This window comes from Carcharodon carcharias, chromosome 13 (genome assembly GCF_017639515.1).
Source record: "Carcharodon carcharias isolate sCarCar2 chromosome 13, sCarCar2.pri, whole genome shotgun sequence".
In the NCBI taxonomy this organism is placed as follows: domain Eukaryota; kingdom Metazoa; phylum Chordata; class Chondrichthyes; order Lamniformes; family Lamnidae; genus Carcharodon; species Carcharodon carcharias.
The window spans coordinates 19518212-19536693 of record NC_054479.1 but is presented as its reverse complement, the minus strand read 5'-3'; the positions used below and the strand labels follow the sequence as shown (position 1 = coordinate 19536693).

General features: G+C 39.0%; 1 protein-coding gene across 7 annotated transcripts in view; it reads right to left on the bottom strand.

Annotated features, from left to right (window-relative positions):
* Positions 1 to 271: 271 nt before the first annotated feature.
* LOC121286408 (rabphilin-3A-like) overlaps positions 272 to 18482 on the bottom strand; it is a 161794-nt gene continuing 143583 nt past the window's right edge. For all 7 annotated transcript variants that reach the window (XM_041203502.1, XM_041203501.1, XM_041203500.1 and 4 more), the window contains 3 exons: positions 17488 to 17569; positions 15559 to 15655; positions 272 to 7912 (listed from right to left, as the gene is read on the bottom strand). In XM_041203502.1, the coding sequence (XP_041059436.1) occupies positions 7782 to 7912; positions 15559 to 15655; positions 17488 to 17569 (310 nt within the window). In that variant the 3' untranslated portion in view covers positions 272 to 7781. The remainder of the gene's footprint in view (positions 7913 to 15558; positions 15656 to 17487; positions 17570 to 18482) is intronic.

The window sequence follows — 18482 nt, the reverse complement described above, 5'->3', positions numbered from 1 at the left end:
TTGGTGCACCCACTTGCCTTCAGTTCTTTATCCTTATAACTCGGGCTGAAAAGGGTGAGGTGGTCAGGGGCAGCTGCCTGCCTTGGTTACGCTTACATTGGGTAGGCCTGCATGAAACCTTAAAGGCAAGAGTTAGCTCTCAAATTCCCTGTGATTGTGGGTAACACAGGATTAACCTACGGCCACACTCGAAGCCGGCAAAAGGCATCCATCCATCCATCCCCAGCACCATCTCCTTTTTATTGTGTTAAATCAACAGAGCAAGACAGGGTTGTGTGTAGTATCCGCTTTATAGGCAACATCAGTACGAAGTGTTCACAGTTTATAATCTGCATGCACTGGAAGACAGCTTAAGTATTGCAGGCACCTCAATACAAAATCAAGTTTTGGTTTCTTTACATCCAATTGAATGTAAATCCACTGCAAAACATATTATACAGCTTCCAATCGTAACCAGTTTGAACATGCTGATTAAGAAGGTATCACATGCTGCTTATACGCAGAGCTAGGGGCTGTACCGTATAGCTGACTCTTACCAGCATTTTTTTGGTATTGGCAGATTTCTTTTTACCCAGAAGCACACTATAAAGTGGCACTTTATTTTTGATTTTAATACTTCTAGATATTAGCATCAAATTAGATCTTATCGTTGTTGTTATTGAATGACACCCCCACAAAAGCCCCAAATTTAGGTTGTTGTTAGAAGTGCCTGCTATATAGCAACATGCACTGCCTAAACTCGTAGCAGCAAGTAAATTACATATAGATGGACAGAAGCAAAGACAGAGATCAAAAGGTGACATGTATGCCTATTATAAGCCTGATTCATATATGAAGATAAAGGTAAGATGTGGAAAAAGTACTTTGTGTATTAGATCAATGACCAGTGAGGATTGGAATTAATGATTGATTTTCATTCTGTTAAGGATTCCCATTTTCTTACTACTTTGATGATGTCCTTTTCAACCAGAATCATATGGAAGACATTTTACAGAGGTTTGATAATGAGATGTGGAGTACTGTGACCCCATACATCTGTTAAGGGCACTGACTTTTGTAATATCATATAGTCAGGCTTGTGTGAAGTTCTGTACTATCTATCTCAGTGAAGTTTTGGGAAGTTTTAGTGAGATTCAAGGTTACTCCATGGAACCTCAGTAAGTCTTGTCTGTGAAACCTCAGCAAATGTCAGTGTGATTCTATGAAATATCAGCAACCTGCATTAGATGGACTAGAGCAGTTCGAGAAGGTGGCTCACCACCACCTTTTCAAGGACAATTAGGGATGGGCAACATCCTTGCCAGCGATGCCCACATCCCATGAAAGAATATAAAGAGAAGACCCCAGAAAATCTCAGCGAGTCTCTGTCACTCTGCGAAATGTTGAGTCTTGATGAGACTTGACGAGTTCTTAATGAGTCTTTTAACTTTTTAATGTAAATCGTTGTTATTGGAGGAATGGGCACCTCCATCTAATTTTTGACACTCAGTAACTAACAATAACAATGATGCTGATCAGTCTGTGAGATTCCAAATTATTCTAACATGCTGCTGGGAAGTGGAGGATTGAAATAATAGTTAAAACCACCATTAATAAAAGATTAAGCTTCAAATGTGGAACTCAAAGGTTGAAAATGTAAAACTCTGCAAATACAGAGTTCAGATTGTGTTAGGATAATAGGATGGGATTCTGACTAAAATAGCTGCAAAACCCTATAATACTGTAAGGGTAAATATGTCAACTTTAGGATGTGCAAAGATGTCCTGCTCCAGATTGTTTTGTACACAAAAAAGGTAAAATCAGATATGGGGTGAAATTAGTTAATTTCAGCACATTTGGTTAAATTAGTCACGAAAGTCCCTGTGTGCACTATTCCAATGAAGTGTTAACCTGAAATTTTAATTCCAGAGATGAAAAAAACAGGAAATGAATCTATCTAACCAATGGACATTTGCCAGTCCAGTGAAGCACCACAGAAAGCATCAAGGCTGTAAACTAGATGTCCTGTTAATAAAGTAGAAAATAAAGCCAGTGATGTACTGATGTTCTGTTACTAGATGCCACTATCATATTTGATTAAATACTGTATCATATCCTATTTACAAAGAGGTGAAGACATCTAGAGGTACAAAATCATTACAACACCATTTATTTCTCCATGCTGACTCTTCATATTCAATACTAGGGTCCACAGAATGGACATGGGTGGCTGAATGGACACCCAGTTTCAGAATCTTCAATCTAACATTGGGTGAGTTAGAATTCAATAAAACACAATTGGAAGACTAATATTATTTTATTAATATGCTACTTGGAGAAGCTGGATATTGCTTAAGGCCAGCTGCTTATGGGAAGTATTTAGTACCAAGTATTTGCTTTCTTCCAAAAGCTCCCTCCTGGCAATTGATGAAGACTTGACAATTAGGTGACAATTGGCATACATAGGATAGAGAGAATGAAAATTTATTCTATAAGGTGCTTCAGAGAGATTTCATGAATAAGTCGCTATGTTTCTGTGTCTCCTGTCCTGATTACTATTGCGATGATATTGTGCTCGTTAAACTATTACTTGGAATTTGTGTCTCTACAGTTGTATGTAACAAGGCACAGCCAATAATTCTACACCAACTGAATTACTTACATAGCTCCATAAATGTTAAAATTAAAGTTCCCAAGCCCACTCATTAAGGAATAACCAAGTTAATTCTGTTTGCCATTGACGGTTATGCCTTCTACTGCCTGAAATTCCTTCCATAAACCTCACCACTTCTCTACCTCTCTCTTCACCCTTAAGACACTCCTTAAAACCTTCTCCTTTGACTAAACTTCTATTAGGGTCAAACCCTGATCGGAAGTTTTTGGTTGCTCCTGTAATGCACCTTTGGACATTTCACCATGTTAGTGGTACTATATAAACACAGGATATCATTGTAGCTGTTAATTTTCATATGTTTGCTAGGTGGTGGGTGGAGGAAAGGAATTTGTTTCCGTCAGATGATGGCTGTAAGTACTGAGAAATGGAACACTGGTACCACTTTACATCCAGTATCAGAAATAAGCCCATAAACAGCAGATTCAGCATCGATTAGATTAACATTGTCCCCACTCTATAGCAACAAGATAGCCCTACCCCATCCAAACTCAGAAAAGCTTCAGTTTAGCTATTCCGTTTACCACACAATGCATTTTCCTACTTGGAGCAAGATGTCTACATTCGGTCCATTATGGGCAACTGTGTTGTAAACCCACAAGTAACAGTTGATTAATCCCACCACCACTCCCAATTCATTTCAGTTAGGACGCTAGTGCCAGCACAGTAACATAGGACTTAAGAGCAGGAGTAGGTCATTCAGCCCTTCAAGCCTGCTCTGCCATTCAATAAGATCATGGGTGATCTGGTCGTGGTCTCAACTCCACTTTGCCATCTGCCCCTCCTTTCTTTCTCTAGATAGGAGCAAACAGCTGCAAGGGATATTAATAGATTCACTGAGCGGGCAGATGGAATTTAATGTGGGAAAGTATGAGGTCATTCTCTTTCTATCTAAGAAAGATAGATCAGAGTATTTTCTAAATGGCGAGAACATAGGGAACAGCGGAGGAGCAGAGATTTACAGGTCTATTTACAGCAATCACTAAACATGGGTACTAAAAATTTTGAAAGTCCAATAGAATGTTGCCTTTATCTCAGGAATGGGAAAACAAAGGGTAGAAGTTATGCACAGTTATCTGAAGCTCTGGTTGTCCCCAACTGGTGTGCTGTTCTGGGCACTGTATCTCAGGAAGAATATATTGATCTTGGAGGGAGGGGAGTGTAGTGCAGATTCGCCAGAATGATAAGAGTATAGAAGGTTAAGGGCTGAGCTAATTGATGTGTTCAATGCCAATAAAGAACTTTACAGGATAGAAACAATTTTCTCAGCTTGGGTAGGGGGAGGTAGAGAGGGAGTAAGAGGCATAAACTTATAACTAGAGCTAAGCTATTTAGAGGTAATGTCAGGGAGCAATTCCACAAAGTGCAGTGGCAGTCTGAAACTCTCTCTCCAAAAAGCTGTTTTGGGTGGGGGGTATCAATTGAAAAAATTTAAACTGAAATTGATAGACTTTATTATGCAAGGATATTCAGGCTTACGGAGCCAAAGTAGGCTAATGGAGTTGAGGTGCAGATCATCTGTAATCTAATAGCCTACTTTCTGTTCTTTTATTCTGTTTTTCATCATTGCCCTCCACACTGTATGATTGTCCTATACTTCTTGCTCAAGTATTACTTTTCACATTGACAGTTCCCCAGCAGATCCAAATCTTTTGAATTGGTAGCACTGTGCTTGCCTACTTACTTCATCTCCAAACTTGGAGATTGAGCTTATCCAAATCATTCATACCTGTTAGGAATAACAGAGGCCCATGACCTGACTACATTTGTGCCTATTTCTCAGCATTATTTTATTTTGGACAGCAAACATAGTGGATTCTTTGCTGACAGCACCATGTGGAGAGATTATTGGTGCCTTTGTTGTCAGTTGATAGAATCACATCACACTGCTTGCTGCACTTGGCTGAGCAACATAAGAAAATGAGACGTGAAAGTCAACAATTAAACAGTGTTTTCTCTGTGTTAATTGGTACTCTGTTGAAATAAAAATATCGTTCTTTGAACGCAAAGGATGAACTTCCTGGATTTTCAGGTAATTTTAGTCATCCGATGACAAAAGTCTCTGGACAGTTAGGGGACGAGGGTTAATATGTCTAATTGCCATTTATACTGATTGTTCCAAACACAGCTATTTATGTACCAACAAGACCAATTTCAAAATAAATTCTGCTGTTTACTATGCACAGACTGGAAGTTGTGTTAAACACTGTGCCTATCACTTGTTTGAAGACCAGCAGGCAGGCTAGCTTCATGGCTTGCCTTGTTCCTCAGTACTGTGTTTTCAAAATGCAGGCCAGAAGCAGCTTGGAGCAGTCATTTTATCTAGACTCCCATACTCTGACATTATCAATCAAATGAGCTGGCCCTCTATACTGCTTCACAATGATACCAATGATTGAATTCTATTAAAAATGCCTGCTCCAAGATTACATTAGTCCAGCAGTTTGAAAGCATAAAACAGACAAAATGAGGATGAATGATTGGTAAGTACTCTTAAAATCATTTAGGATTATGTTGTAATTCAGTGAATTATTTGTTTATTTGTTGATGCTTTTTATTGCAGACCTCTTTAATTGCAGGGAAATGGAAATGTTGGTAAAATGAGAAGGTAATTAATTATTTGGAAATGTGTTGCTACATTAAATGGAAGATTTGCGGACAAAAAACAAAAAGATGACTATACTGGTACTCTGAAACAAAAACAACAAATGCTGGAAACACACAGATCAGATAGCTGCGGAGAGAACAACCAGTTTATAAAAGCAGGCATTCTCTTGAAGGGTTCACACCTGAACTGTTAACTTGTATGTTCTCTCAGATGCTGAATGTTTACAGCTTTCGTTTCAGAAGTTGTTTGGAAGGTAATTTTGCTTCAATTTTCTGCCTTTCTCTGCCAGACGCCCTACATAAGGTGAGTCCAGAAATCCTTCAGTACTGCAGGCAGGTAAGCAAGCTGAGCCTAATTCTTTTCTATCCCAACATACAAGCTTAGCCAGCACAAGGCATTGAACAGTAATCAGGAGTGGGAAGATTCCCTAATCTGGAGCACTGAAGCCAACTGTAGGACCCCTACTGTCATCCCAGATTCAGTGATACTAGTTTTAATTAAAACTAAGATCAAAAGTGTGAAAACATTATTCTGCTGTTGAAGATACAGTACCTATTGCATAGTAAAAAATCTCCCCTAATGATAATGTGATGTTCTTTTACAGCCAAGTTTTTAAAGTACACTAAACCAGAAACTCAACCTTCCCAAATCTTCCTTTTACATTGGAATTCACCCACCCCATACTTTTCCATTTAAACTTTAACTTCTGTAGGAACTCATCTACATTGTCCTTAACTCAGTTATAAACAACAATTATTCTACAGAATCACCTCAAACTTATAAAAAGATAACTATATCATCTTTCTTGTCTCATATCCTTTGTTACAGTGTTTGTGCTTTAGTGCAAATGATTAGGGGCAGCCTGATAGCAGACATTTAATACAGAACTTTCTCCTAATCATGTCATGGCCTTGCATCCAGTGATAGCATGAATAGGAATTACATGCTGAGGGCAACACTTGGCATTCATGATTATACAGAAGGGGAGGTTCTGTACAAAATGTTCACTCCTCTTCTTCCTCTAACTAGCAGATCAACGTTGCAATAGCTAAGACACCAAGAAATGTCGAGATTTTCCATTACAACTTCAAGCATTTTAGGATAATATATTTTCTCTTTAAGGTCTCTCTGCCACCCTGCTTTGGGTTTGTTGTTCTTGAAAAATAGGTCAATAATTGAGGTCGGAGCTTCAATGGAAATACCGATTTCAGGAAGCTAGTGATTCTCTATCATAATTTAAATCAAACTCTGTAGTTCCAGGCTCCATCTTTATGCTCAAATGATTTTTAATAACCTAACTATTGACCTAGGACAACATTTGTAATATATATTTTAAAATCTAAAGTTTACTGTCAAAGACATTGCTTAATTTGCCTTTTAACCAGTTGCTGGACTGTTTAGATTGAATCATTTTAGATCAATGTAGAGACAATAGGCAGGAAATTCTGCAGACCCCACCTTGAGAAGGCAGAAGTAGGGTGTGGCATGACTTACAGCTGGCATTGTGCTTATTAGTGACCCTACCCCATATTTTGGGGATAGGAGTTGTTTGAGTACATGGAGCAGTTGCCAGCACTTTTAGCGACGCAAGAGAGGTGCCTGCTCACTGAGGAGGCAGAAGTTGGAGTGACACACTGCTGCTCCAAAGGAGGAGTCAGAGGCCAGGTTGAAGCGGAAGGGAAAAAAACATTTCTGTTTTTTAATACTCTCGGATTACCATTCCCTTCAAAGTTTAGGGACCTTCCCTAGACCCAGAAGGGGCTTTTAATCTCAGGAATGCCTCAAACTTGGGCTCCAAAATTGTTCTTAAAGTAACAGAGGATCAGAAACAACCCAAGTGCAATTTAAGAGAAAGGATAGGAAACCTAGGGGATCCAGATTCTACTGCAGTTTCACCTATCAGATGGGAAGTTGTAGTTTGGCGACTGAAGGTCAGCACAAACATTCATCATTGGGCAGGGGGGAGGTTAGCAGGGGAACGGAGGGGATAGTGCTGGTTGCCGCATGCAGGTTTCAGCTGATCTGCCCTGGTACAGGACTCCCAGTGATAACATGTACCAGTACAAAGGTATTGAGGAAACTGGTAGTTCCTCCAAGACAATGCGTAATTCAGCTGGTTCTAATTGGAGAAAGTTTAAGGAAAGGCTAAGTGCTTCCAGAAATTAGAAAAGAGACACAAACCCATTCCTATATAGTTGCTAATGTGACAAAAGTCTTCCCAGAAAATTGTTTGGCAACCTTTTTTAAAGGGGCTGGGGGAAGAAAAAATTCCAAAAGAATCATGCACCATTTTTCTCACAGTGTTTTGCACGTATGGTGTGACAATGTGGTCTAAGGTGATTGTAGTGTATATTTTGTATGTAAACGAAGGATAAATGTTAATTGAACACTTTTCATGAAGGTGTTGTCCCCTCATCAAAGTAGTTTGAGATTAAAGGGAATGAGAGGGACTAAAGAGGAAGGAGGAGGGAAGTGAATGAATTTGATGGTTGAAACTAAATATGGGCACTAGTAGAATGCTGATCAGTCACTGGGAATGGGATTTGCATTGTACAGAGTGTGCCAGCGCTCAATCTTCTTATCCTTGTTCTTCAGACACTCATACCAATGCTTCAAGCAGTCTCCTTTTGCATTAATGCCCATTATAATACTGCCTGTTCGAGGAGAGAAAAAATGGTATTATACACAACATCAAAAAAGATAATCAAATAATAGACAACAGGCAAGGCAAGTCAAGCCATTGGTATCTGAACTAAACTTAATTTATTTCTATCCAACACTGTATCCCAAGAAATGATACTAACCCTGTCTATGTATAGTACTACCAACTGTAAATCTGCCCATATTCCAAACTGTAGGCTCTGATATCTGTAATTCAGGCAGATATGTAAACTTTGAAAATAAAATTAGTATTTATTAAAAAAGAATAAATACTTCTTGCTCACTTCAGTATTTCATCTTCCTCATGAGTTTTCATATGTTTTAGTAGTTAAAGGTGCTATATAATACAAGTTGCTGTTGTATTGAGTAAATGCACTCCCTGCAGTGGTACAGATAGAAGTCCAGGTTTGACAGCTGCTTCACGCAGGAGTTGATCTCATCCAGGTTGACGGTAGGGTCATTAAATTGGTTTTCATACTCCTTGGTTAGGACTAAAATATGATAATGTTAGCTAACTGGCAATAAAAAGAAATAGAAAATGCTGAAAATACACAGCAGGTCAGTCACCATCTTGGCTCCAATACTGCTCAAGTGCAACAATGTCCTTTGGGGGCTCCAGCTGTGATAATTGACCCACTATCCCTTTTTGAAGCCTCTGGAAACTTTCAGCCTGCCCCACTTCTCAGATTTTCCAATCTGAAGGGACTAGGTACAAGTATAACAGTGCATTTCTCATGGATGCCATTGCCGAGTATTGAACCAGAGGTGTGCACTGGGTGAGGTGTGTGCTGATATCACTCTTGTCATTACCACTTGATTTTCATGTTTCTGCATATTCCAGGCAAAAGTTTCGCTGGAGAAACTCATAGAAATGCACATGAAAGAGATTGGAGACCCAGCATCATAGAGTTCTGCACCTTTGTCCTCTGAGCTTTCACACAGAAAATAAGCATAATCAGGGCACAAACCAGAGGAAAACCATATCTCACCCAAGCTGTCTTTCTTTTTCAATTAATCTATGCATTTGAAGAAGTTTTAAGCATAGAATACGAGTTCTTCTGAGATTTAGTGGACGACTTGATTCTCGTAATGCAAACAGATCTTTAATAGTTATAATAGGATTGGCATTCTGAAAAACTGGGACTAATCTGTTTAATCAGTTTCCCTAATTTAAGCAATGTCAATTGTTCAGTTAAAGCCTCACTAGATTAAATAGAGATGGATGAACAGCTAAATCTTGTGTGGCCTGAATTCTTTGCCAGCATTCTAAAGGCTGAATGGCAGTGCCTGAAAAGATAAATGATCAGCTTGAGTTTAACAATTTGAGTTAATGACTTTGGCACATTTTGCAGGGAACATTGGTGTTGTCGTTTTTCCACCCTTTTCTCGATTATTATTGGACATAGCCCGTTGCTAAATTTCTGATCTTCCATCTGCTTGAATGCCAGTGATAGAAAACTACTGCTAAGGGTGATTGGGTGTGGACCAGTTAACTATTTCCTACATTTCTTGCTGAATTTTCCCAGGAGGTATTATTCATATTCTGTGCACTCCTCATCCATTATGGTAGAACGTTTGACATTTTTACCTACTTTCTTTGTCTTTTAAACACTTGCTACTGCATCCCTGCCCCATTTCACATAAACCTTCATGTAATGCATGCATTTTAAACTTAATCCAGCATTTTAAAATGTTATATATTTTATATATAATCAGTTGCCTGATTGTAAAACTAGTGAGTAAATTTAGAACTTTTTGGTTTCCTTTTTTGTTCCCTTGGATTACTCATTTGAGTTTGGCAATCCTTGAAAAGGGGCATCTCCAGCCTAGCCACACCACATCTGCTAAAGTTTCACACTTTCAGATACTAAGATCTGCTACTCATTTTGGATTTCCAGCTTATGTGGCTTTTACTTCGGCCTTTAATATTTCATCCTGTGTTTTTAATCCCTTCATTTTTGTACACTGAATTCCATATATAGTGACCAATATCAGCTCATTGATGAAGGCCGAAAGTACATAATGAATGAGCAATGAACATATGTCATAAGGAAGAGGAAGTGATGAATGGCATGACAAATAAATCTGAGATCACAAGATAATTACATAGAGCCCATCTAAATTGGACTATCCTAAAATCTCCCAGATTGCAAGTACTACCATTCCAATATGTGATTTTATTTCTTTTCCTTTTCATTGGATGCCAATGTCTAGAAGATAAAAGTAAATGGAAGCTGGCATCATCTACATCAGCACTTGAATTGTTTCCTCATGGTGTCCGCGATAGAAATTGCAGTCGATTGTAACACCTTCACCTAGACAACATTGCAGCTCTGCATGGTGGAAAACTATTTTCCCAATTTGGTATTTGCTTTCATGCACTGATAGAGAAATAATGAGAATATCTCAAGTGGATTTCCCATCAGGAGTGAATCTAATATCCAGGGTTTAAATTCATCCAAATAGGGATGTAGTCTTCCTTGGTGTTAGATGTTAGTTTCTTTTTGGTAAAATCTTTAAAATGGAGGCCTGGCTTGCATGTCTGAGGAATAACCGACAGCAGAGGTGGTTGCAAGGAAGGAGGGTCAAGCCGACAGCGACCTGTCACTGAATATCTTGGAAGGTGGAGGCCAGTCTCTGTCTTACAGCAGCCTATGAGGCTTAGTTAAAATTCTTTGCATGAGGATTTAGATTAAATAGTTGATAATGAGTGAATCAACTATGCAACACTGTACTTGGACGCTTAGAATGTAAATATGGATTATGTGACTCAAGTTGCCCCACTATAAGAAATCCCAAATTGTGTTTACATATAAGCATAGTGTTAGGATTTAGTTTAAGATATGGGTTGTTTTATTAGACATATCCTATGGATATGTATTCTAGCTAGAAATAATGAAATGGCTAAAGTTATTCATTCCTAGGATGCTTTAAGGTTTAATGTCAGGGTACAATTTACATGACTGCTTAATCTCTGCTGTAGTTGTCTGATATGTGAATCATGCCTGTTGACTTCTTTTAATTGCCACATTTGGAAACGAGACAGCCACAATAGTCTTGAGATAAGAATGTTTAGTGAGCTCAGAATAATTAGTTACACGCTAGACGGTAAACAGATTAGCCATCTGGAAATTTTGCAGGAACCACCATATTTCTGGAGGTCCTGTTCACTAACTGATTTCTGGAGGCCATAATGAATCATCTAGCATGGTGTGTGTGACTAGAGCCCTGTAACAATTTTGAGTTTTCTTAAACCATTTGTAGATAGAATCAGACTTGAAAGGATCAGTGAAGACTACGGCCAGGATTTGGTTCTTACCATGGGGGACCCCCACTACCACTGAGAACTGGTAGCAGCTCCACATCACTTTTGTGGGAGAGACCTGATGCAAATTAAGACACTTAGACACTTTACTGACCAATGCAGCCCTCCCATGGGACCAAGGCCCCAGATAAAATAAAATTAAAATTGTATATGGTAAGACCATAAGACAAAGGAGCAGAAGTAGGCCATTCAGCCCATCGAGTCTGCTCCACCATTCAAGAGAATGTCTTTTCCCCATAACCCTGGATTTCCTTACTGGTTAAAAATGTCCATATTGAATATACTTAACGATCCAGTCTATACAGCCCTCTGTGGTAAAGAATTCCACAGATTCACTACCCTCAGAAGAAATTCCTCCTCATTTTGGTCTTAAATGGGTGACTTCCTACTCTGAGATTATGCCCTCTGGTCCTAGACTCTCCCACAAGGGGAAACAACCTCTCAGCATCTACCCTGTCAAGCCCCCTAAGAATCTTACTTGTTTCAATAAGGTCGCCTCTCATTCTTCTAAACTCCTATGAGTACAAGCGCAATTTACTCAACCTCGCCTCATAAGAAAATCCCTCCATACCCAGGATCAACCTAGTGAACCTTCTTAACTGGACTGCCTCTAATACCAGTATATCTTTTCTTAGACAAGGGAACCAAAACTGTTCACAGTATTCTAAGTGTGGTCTAACTAATGCCTTGTATAGTTTTAGCAAGACTTCCCTATTTTTATACTCCAATCCCTTTGAAATAAAGGCCAACATTCCATTTGCCTTCCTCATTATCCATTGAACTTATATGTTAGCTTTTTGGGATTCATGCACAAGGACTCCCAAATCCATCTGTGCTATAGCTTTCTGCAGTCTTTCTCCATGTAAATAATATTCAGCTTCTCTATTCTCCCTGCCAAAATACATAACCTCACATTTTCCCATGTTATATTCCATCTGCCAAGTTTTTGTCTGTCTATATCCCTCTGTAGACTCATTGCATCATCCTCACCATTTGCCTTCCCACCTACTTTTGTGTCATCCACAAACTTGGCAATAGTACATTCACTTCCCTCATTTAAGCCATTAATACATATTATAAATAATTGTGGCCCCAGCACAGATCCCTGTGGCACTCTACTAGTTACAGGTTGCCACCCTGAAAATGCGTCCCTTATCCCAGCTCTCTGTCTTCTATTAGTTAGCCAATCCTCTGTCCATGCTAATATACTACCCCCAACACTATGGGCTCTTATCTTATTAAGTAGACTCATGTGTGGTACCTTATCAAACACCTTTTGGAAATCCAAATATATTACATCTACTGGTTCCCCTTTATCTATCCTGCTTGTTAGCTCCTCAAAGAATTCTAATAAATTTGTCAGGCATGATTTCCCCTTCATGAAACTATGCTGACTCTGGTTGACTATATTATGCATTTCTAAATGCTCAGCTATTACATCCTTTATAATAGACTAACATTTTCCCAATGATGGATATTAAGCTAATTGGCCTATAGTTATCTGTTTTTTTGTCTCCCTCCTTTTTTGAATAAGGGTGTTACATTTGCAGTTTTCCAATTTTCTAGGACTTTTCCAGAATCTAAGCATTCTTGGAAGATTAATACCAGCGCATCCACTATTTGTGTAGCTACTTCCTTTGATATTCTAGGATGCAGCCCATCAGGTCCAGGGAGCTTATCAGCCTTTAGCCCCATTAGTTTCCCTAGTACTTTTCCTCTAGTGATAGTTATTGTATTTATTTCCTCCACTCTTTTTACCCCTTGAATATTTAGTATTTTTGGAATGCTATTAGTATCTTCTACCGTAAAGACTGAAACAGAGTACTTATTCAACTCCTGTGCCATTTCCTGGTTCCCCTTTATTATTTCCCCAGCCTCATTCTCTAAGTGACCTATGTTTACTTTGGCCTCTCTCTTCCTTACTTAAAGAAGCGCTGGACAGAAATCCCACCCCCAAGAGATACTGACCAAACAGAGGATCCAAATCCTCTGACAGGGTGGGACCAAATAAGGGTTGCTGGGATGGTTTGCCAGAGAGAGGGTGTGAGGCATGTTGGAAGCATAGGCAGGGGGTTGGCTTTCCCTGCTCTCCCCCACTTTTTCCTGGCCCACTCACCCATCATGTCCATTCCTCCAGGCTCAATTAAATTCTGCCCTATACCTCGGGAGGAAATATTAATTGCATTTATTTCTTTGTATGTCTATAGCATAGAAACATTGTGTGCATCAAAGACAAACATGATAAAAGGATTATATTGCAACCATAATTGGTATCAGATTTGAATTATCTTACACTGTGATCCCTGCACCCTGCATGAAGAAAATGCCAATGAAGATATTGAGTTTTAAGATGGTAGTTTATGTAAAGCAGTATTTTGTAGCCCAGTATAATGGTATATTTTGGGTCCATGACTATCGTGACTTTGCATCGCTAACTGGTGGCTACCGCCCAAGTGGAATATGTTGTGTATCCATGCTGTGACAGGAGGATGGTAGCAATGACTTTCATGAGTAGTGTTACTCACCTTACCACTCGGAGTTTCTGCTTCTATTGATCACTGAGTGCTTAAACCCACATTTATCAGTTATCTAATGACCTCCTTGAAGGGGGTGGGTGTGCAGTGGAGTAAGTAGGCACTCAGTTGTTGGACCTGGAGGGATAACATCTCACTAGGGATCAGAATTCTTCCCAACTGGCTTCAGCTTCAAGTAAAACTGCAAGGGATAGGTGCTCCTAACTAAACAAGAGGCATCAGCCTAATCACTATGTTTTCAACAAGTTGAAGTTGTACCCTGTGCACGGTTAGGCTTTATAAATCTCAACCTGCCAATCAGCATCTAAGCTCTTTAGACGTAGATAACGTACCAGATGCCTGACACCTGACTAACCAAAAAGACAGTGGCATAGATGACTGAACACAGTGTCAGTAGTGGGAAAATCATTTCATTTTGGATGGGTTTTAAATGGAGACTAATCTGATTACAGGAATAAGGAACAGCAGAGGAAAATTTACAGCAAATGGTGATAGCTGTAGAATTTTTTTATATCTGTGATACTATGTTACAAAAGAATAATAATTTTCATATGGTGATATATTGTAAAAGTAGGTTAATAATGGGTTTGGATAGTTTGTGTGTGGGATTTAATTGAATTGGAGACAGCTGGCCTGGAGGTTTGAAAATATCAAAAGAAGTTAAATAGAGGGGTTTGAAATGCTAAATACATAAACATGGCTGAAGTTTTAGAATGTAAAGTGTGAGGAGAATGTGCATTTTTAGATAAATTGGGACAACTTGAATTTCAAAGACATGGTAGGATGTTTCCTCCTAACAAGAAAAGGTGGCCAAGCAGTGTGTTTACTTTTCCCAAAGGTTACTGACAATATTAGCCCCATAAAACAGTTATATTATGGGAAACTACATTTTCATAGACATATGGCACAATGGAAGTTACAAATTAAAAAGAGAGAAAAATGTATATAAAGGAGAGGAAAAGCTATGAGAGAAGCCCTGTGACATCTAGCAGAAGCTTGGGAAACAGCCTCCAGTCATGCCTGCAGGAGTCCACTGCATCCAACCCTTAAAGGTGATAACTGTGCTGGCCTGTCTTTCTAACTTTAAAAATCTGTTTTTGGACTGTTGCCTTAGGAGTCAGGTTAGGTAGGAATTTTAGTATTTACTTTGGTATTAAGTAACTGGAATCTTTTCTATGTGTTTGACATCTTTTCTTTTGTAATAAATATTTTAATTTAGTTTTTTAAAAATCTCTAAAGGTCTTGCTGGACTTATTACTTCTGGATTCGATGCACACATCTCGAAATAAATAAAAATTGCAAAACCATTGTGATAGCGGGATCAAATTTCCCTCATGGATTTGGCACATCATCTGCCACGTCATAACACTAGCAATGCCACTGCAGTCATGGGAGTGGCTTAAGGAGAAGTCCCTGAATTTACTTGTGTTAGGGAGCTGAATCAAATCCAAAATATTATGATTGCAGAAGTACCCAAGTCTAACAAACACTACCTAAATATGAGAAAAACCAGCTGCTTTAGAAGAACTAGCTCAGTTTCTTCAAATCTGCTTGGCTACGTCTAACAATCGAATGGAATGTACGGAGTAATGTAAATATTGTAAGACATGGAATGGAGCTGATTAGTATATCTACTACACAATATGGAACGGAGCAATACTTTTAAACAGCTCTAAATTGCGAAAGCTTCTGGTTTGATGTAAATCCAAAAGCCAGACTATGAATTCTGTCCCCTAGGGTGTGCTCCCTTCACCAAAATCATTTCCAACTCGCAACTCACCAATATAATCATTGGCTTTGCCAATGTCGTAATCCCACACAGACAGTTCCAGAGTTTTCTTAGCCAGGTCATTGTGTTTAATATCATAGAAGAATTCCTACAGATACAGGAATTGAATTGTTAACTACATGTTTTCATGCTCTTGACTAACACTAGAACAAAATAAACAATTATCAATTCTGTGAGTCACTTAGAATGGGATTGAGATGTAAAGATGGAAGGGACAAAGTGAGTATTAATGGATTTTAAAATCTAATGTATTGTGGTTTCATGCAGGATCCTTTGGGATGGGAGCCTTAAGTATTTTAAATTCCCCTCAGCAGGTGAAGTTTATATTTTTAATTTCACTTTGCAAAAATGTGATAACCACAATCAATTATTATTTTACTGGATACAGATATCTCCTTTTTCATTCATCTCACTTTTCTTCACATTCACATTTTGCTTGGACTCAGTCAGGCGCTAATTGCATGAGTTGATGGGTGTGGTCAGGCAATTGATGAGATCTGTATCTTTCTTTAAAAAAAGATGTATTGTTAAAATGTGATATGGGCAATCCAGCAAGACTGCATTTATTCCCAGTTCCTCGTTGCATTTAGAAGGTGGTAACGGACTTTTTCCCTGCACTGCGGCAGTTCTGATGGTGCTGTCACAATAGTGTTAAGAAGGCAATCCCTGGATACTGACCCAGTGACAACAAAGGTACAGCAAAAACAGTGCGTCAGGTCAGGATGATGTGTGACATGAACAGATATCAATCTGATGCAGCCTGAGATAACATGACAATTGTAACCCTTCCTGCCCATTATTAACGGTCTAGGCAACGGACTTAAAATGGCAGTCAGATGCTAAACACTGATCCCGCTGCATTCCCAGTCTCTGCTGTTTTTTGGAACATCAAGTTCACTGACCCATAAGCTGATGAGCCACATAAATTTTTAAATATCAATATCCAATTGTGTAATTTAGACTTGACATGGATTTAACAATAAAATGAGATCCAGAGCTGCCAGCAAAATGTAGCAGCAAGTGGGAGCTAGGCCAAAATGCATTGTCACTATCCTTACTAGGGACCATTTCCTTGGGTTTCCAGTACAGTGTGAAGCCCCGCGATTTCCCACTCTCACCTGCTCACCTCCATGTCATCTCTTCAGGCAGGGGTTGGCATCATGACATTTAAGTGAGGCCCAAGATTTAAAATTCAGATTTCAAGCTGGCACTATTGTGTCTGCTATAATGTGTGCTTCCCTCCCACTCCAACTCTGCACCTTGATGTCCTGTCCCAGGTTAAAATTGGGGGTTCTGTCTCTGAATGATCCCTACTCTACTTAGGAAAGTGCTGAGTGGAGGCCGTGTGTTTCTCCATAGCCGTTTGGTTGAGACTGAAATATGTGAACTTGTAATCCACCACTTTGGCAGTGAGGTTTGGTATGATACACCTCATAGAGAACCACTTCACAAACCAATAATGATTGGTTAGGACAATAATGACCAATATCATATTCACACTGTTATAGCATATGAACTTACAAGTCATGTGATATTCGGAGATGAAGGCATCATGCTCTTATATTTATTTGTGCAATTCTCTGGAGAAGGCATTAATCCAGGTTATATAAATGTATTAAACATTCATCTCATATTAGCAACACTTGTGAAGGGAACTACAAACTTCACGCATAGTATAAGAATTGTGTAATTTTGGTTCCGAGTTTCTCCTTAACTCATGTTTGCAGTCCGATTCCTTTTGCCCTTCCCTAGCTAAGGTTCACTAAGGCCAAATATGTTCAACCCCAAAAGATCTTGACTGCAGAATGTGTACCAATGCAAATAAAAGTGGATTAATATAAGGAGTCATTTTATTGATGGTGAAATCATGTGCATCCTCCCCCATCCTGGATGTTTACACGCAAGATTAATCGGCCTCACCTCATTAAATTCAGGGTTCAGCGTCTTCTTCTTGATCTGAGTTTTTTGCTTAGCCTTTTTTCCCATATCAGGCTTGAGACAGCTGAAAGAAACCAAAAGAAACCAGGATCAAAGTTTTAAATGAAAGCCTTGTACATTCAGGTTGGAATTTCATGAGATGGAAAGAGCTTCTGTCCAGTCACTGCCATCCAAATCAAATATTATAGGCCTGTGGCACACATTCTTCATGGATTTGATTTTAAAAATATCTAAGTTATTACTTTCTTCCTCTTCTGGAGTCACCCCATACCACGCATAAATCCTCAGCCAATGCCTTCTGCAGTGCCGTTCAGTAATCACATGCTGTAGATTGCTGTAGGTATCTCAAAGAAACTGCATGTAGACTTTATTCTTCTGTGGATAACTCCTATCAGGTTATGGTGGCAATCAGGTATTCATTCCATTGGACATCATAGGCATGAATCCGTTTCTCATTTTCCCCAGTGCCATAGCATGTTGGAATTTCAAAGCCTGTAAATATAATGCGTAAACTCCCTCACTCTTCTAAAGACACTGACCTGCTGTGGTAAAACTCCATAGGAAACGAATCCTAAGCATCTCTCGTAGATGCTCATTCTTTGCATTTTTTAATATTCGTTCATGGATTGTGGGCATTGCTGACAAGGCCAACATTTATTGCCCATCCCTAATTTCCCTTGAGAAGATAGTGGTGAATGGTTGTCTTGAACTATTGCAGTCGATGTGGTGTAGGTACACCCACAATGTAACTGAACAAGTATAAAGAACTCTGTCTGAGGAATCAGGAACTGAAGATAACTGGCCAAGAGTCAGTTATGAACATTTTGTCCTCGCTTGATACAATTTAGGCAGTGGTCAATTATTACCTAACAGTGCGGTAGTAATAGAGAAAATGAGCTCATTGGTAAATGAACAAAAAACACAACACAATGCATGAACAAAATTACCACCATGAAAACTTAGGGAACAAGAATCAG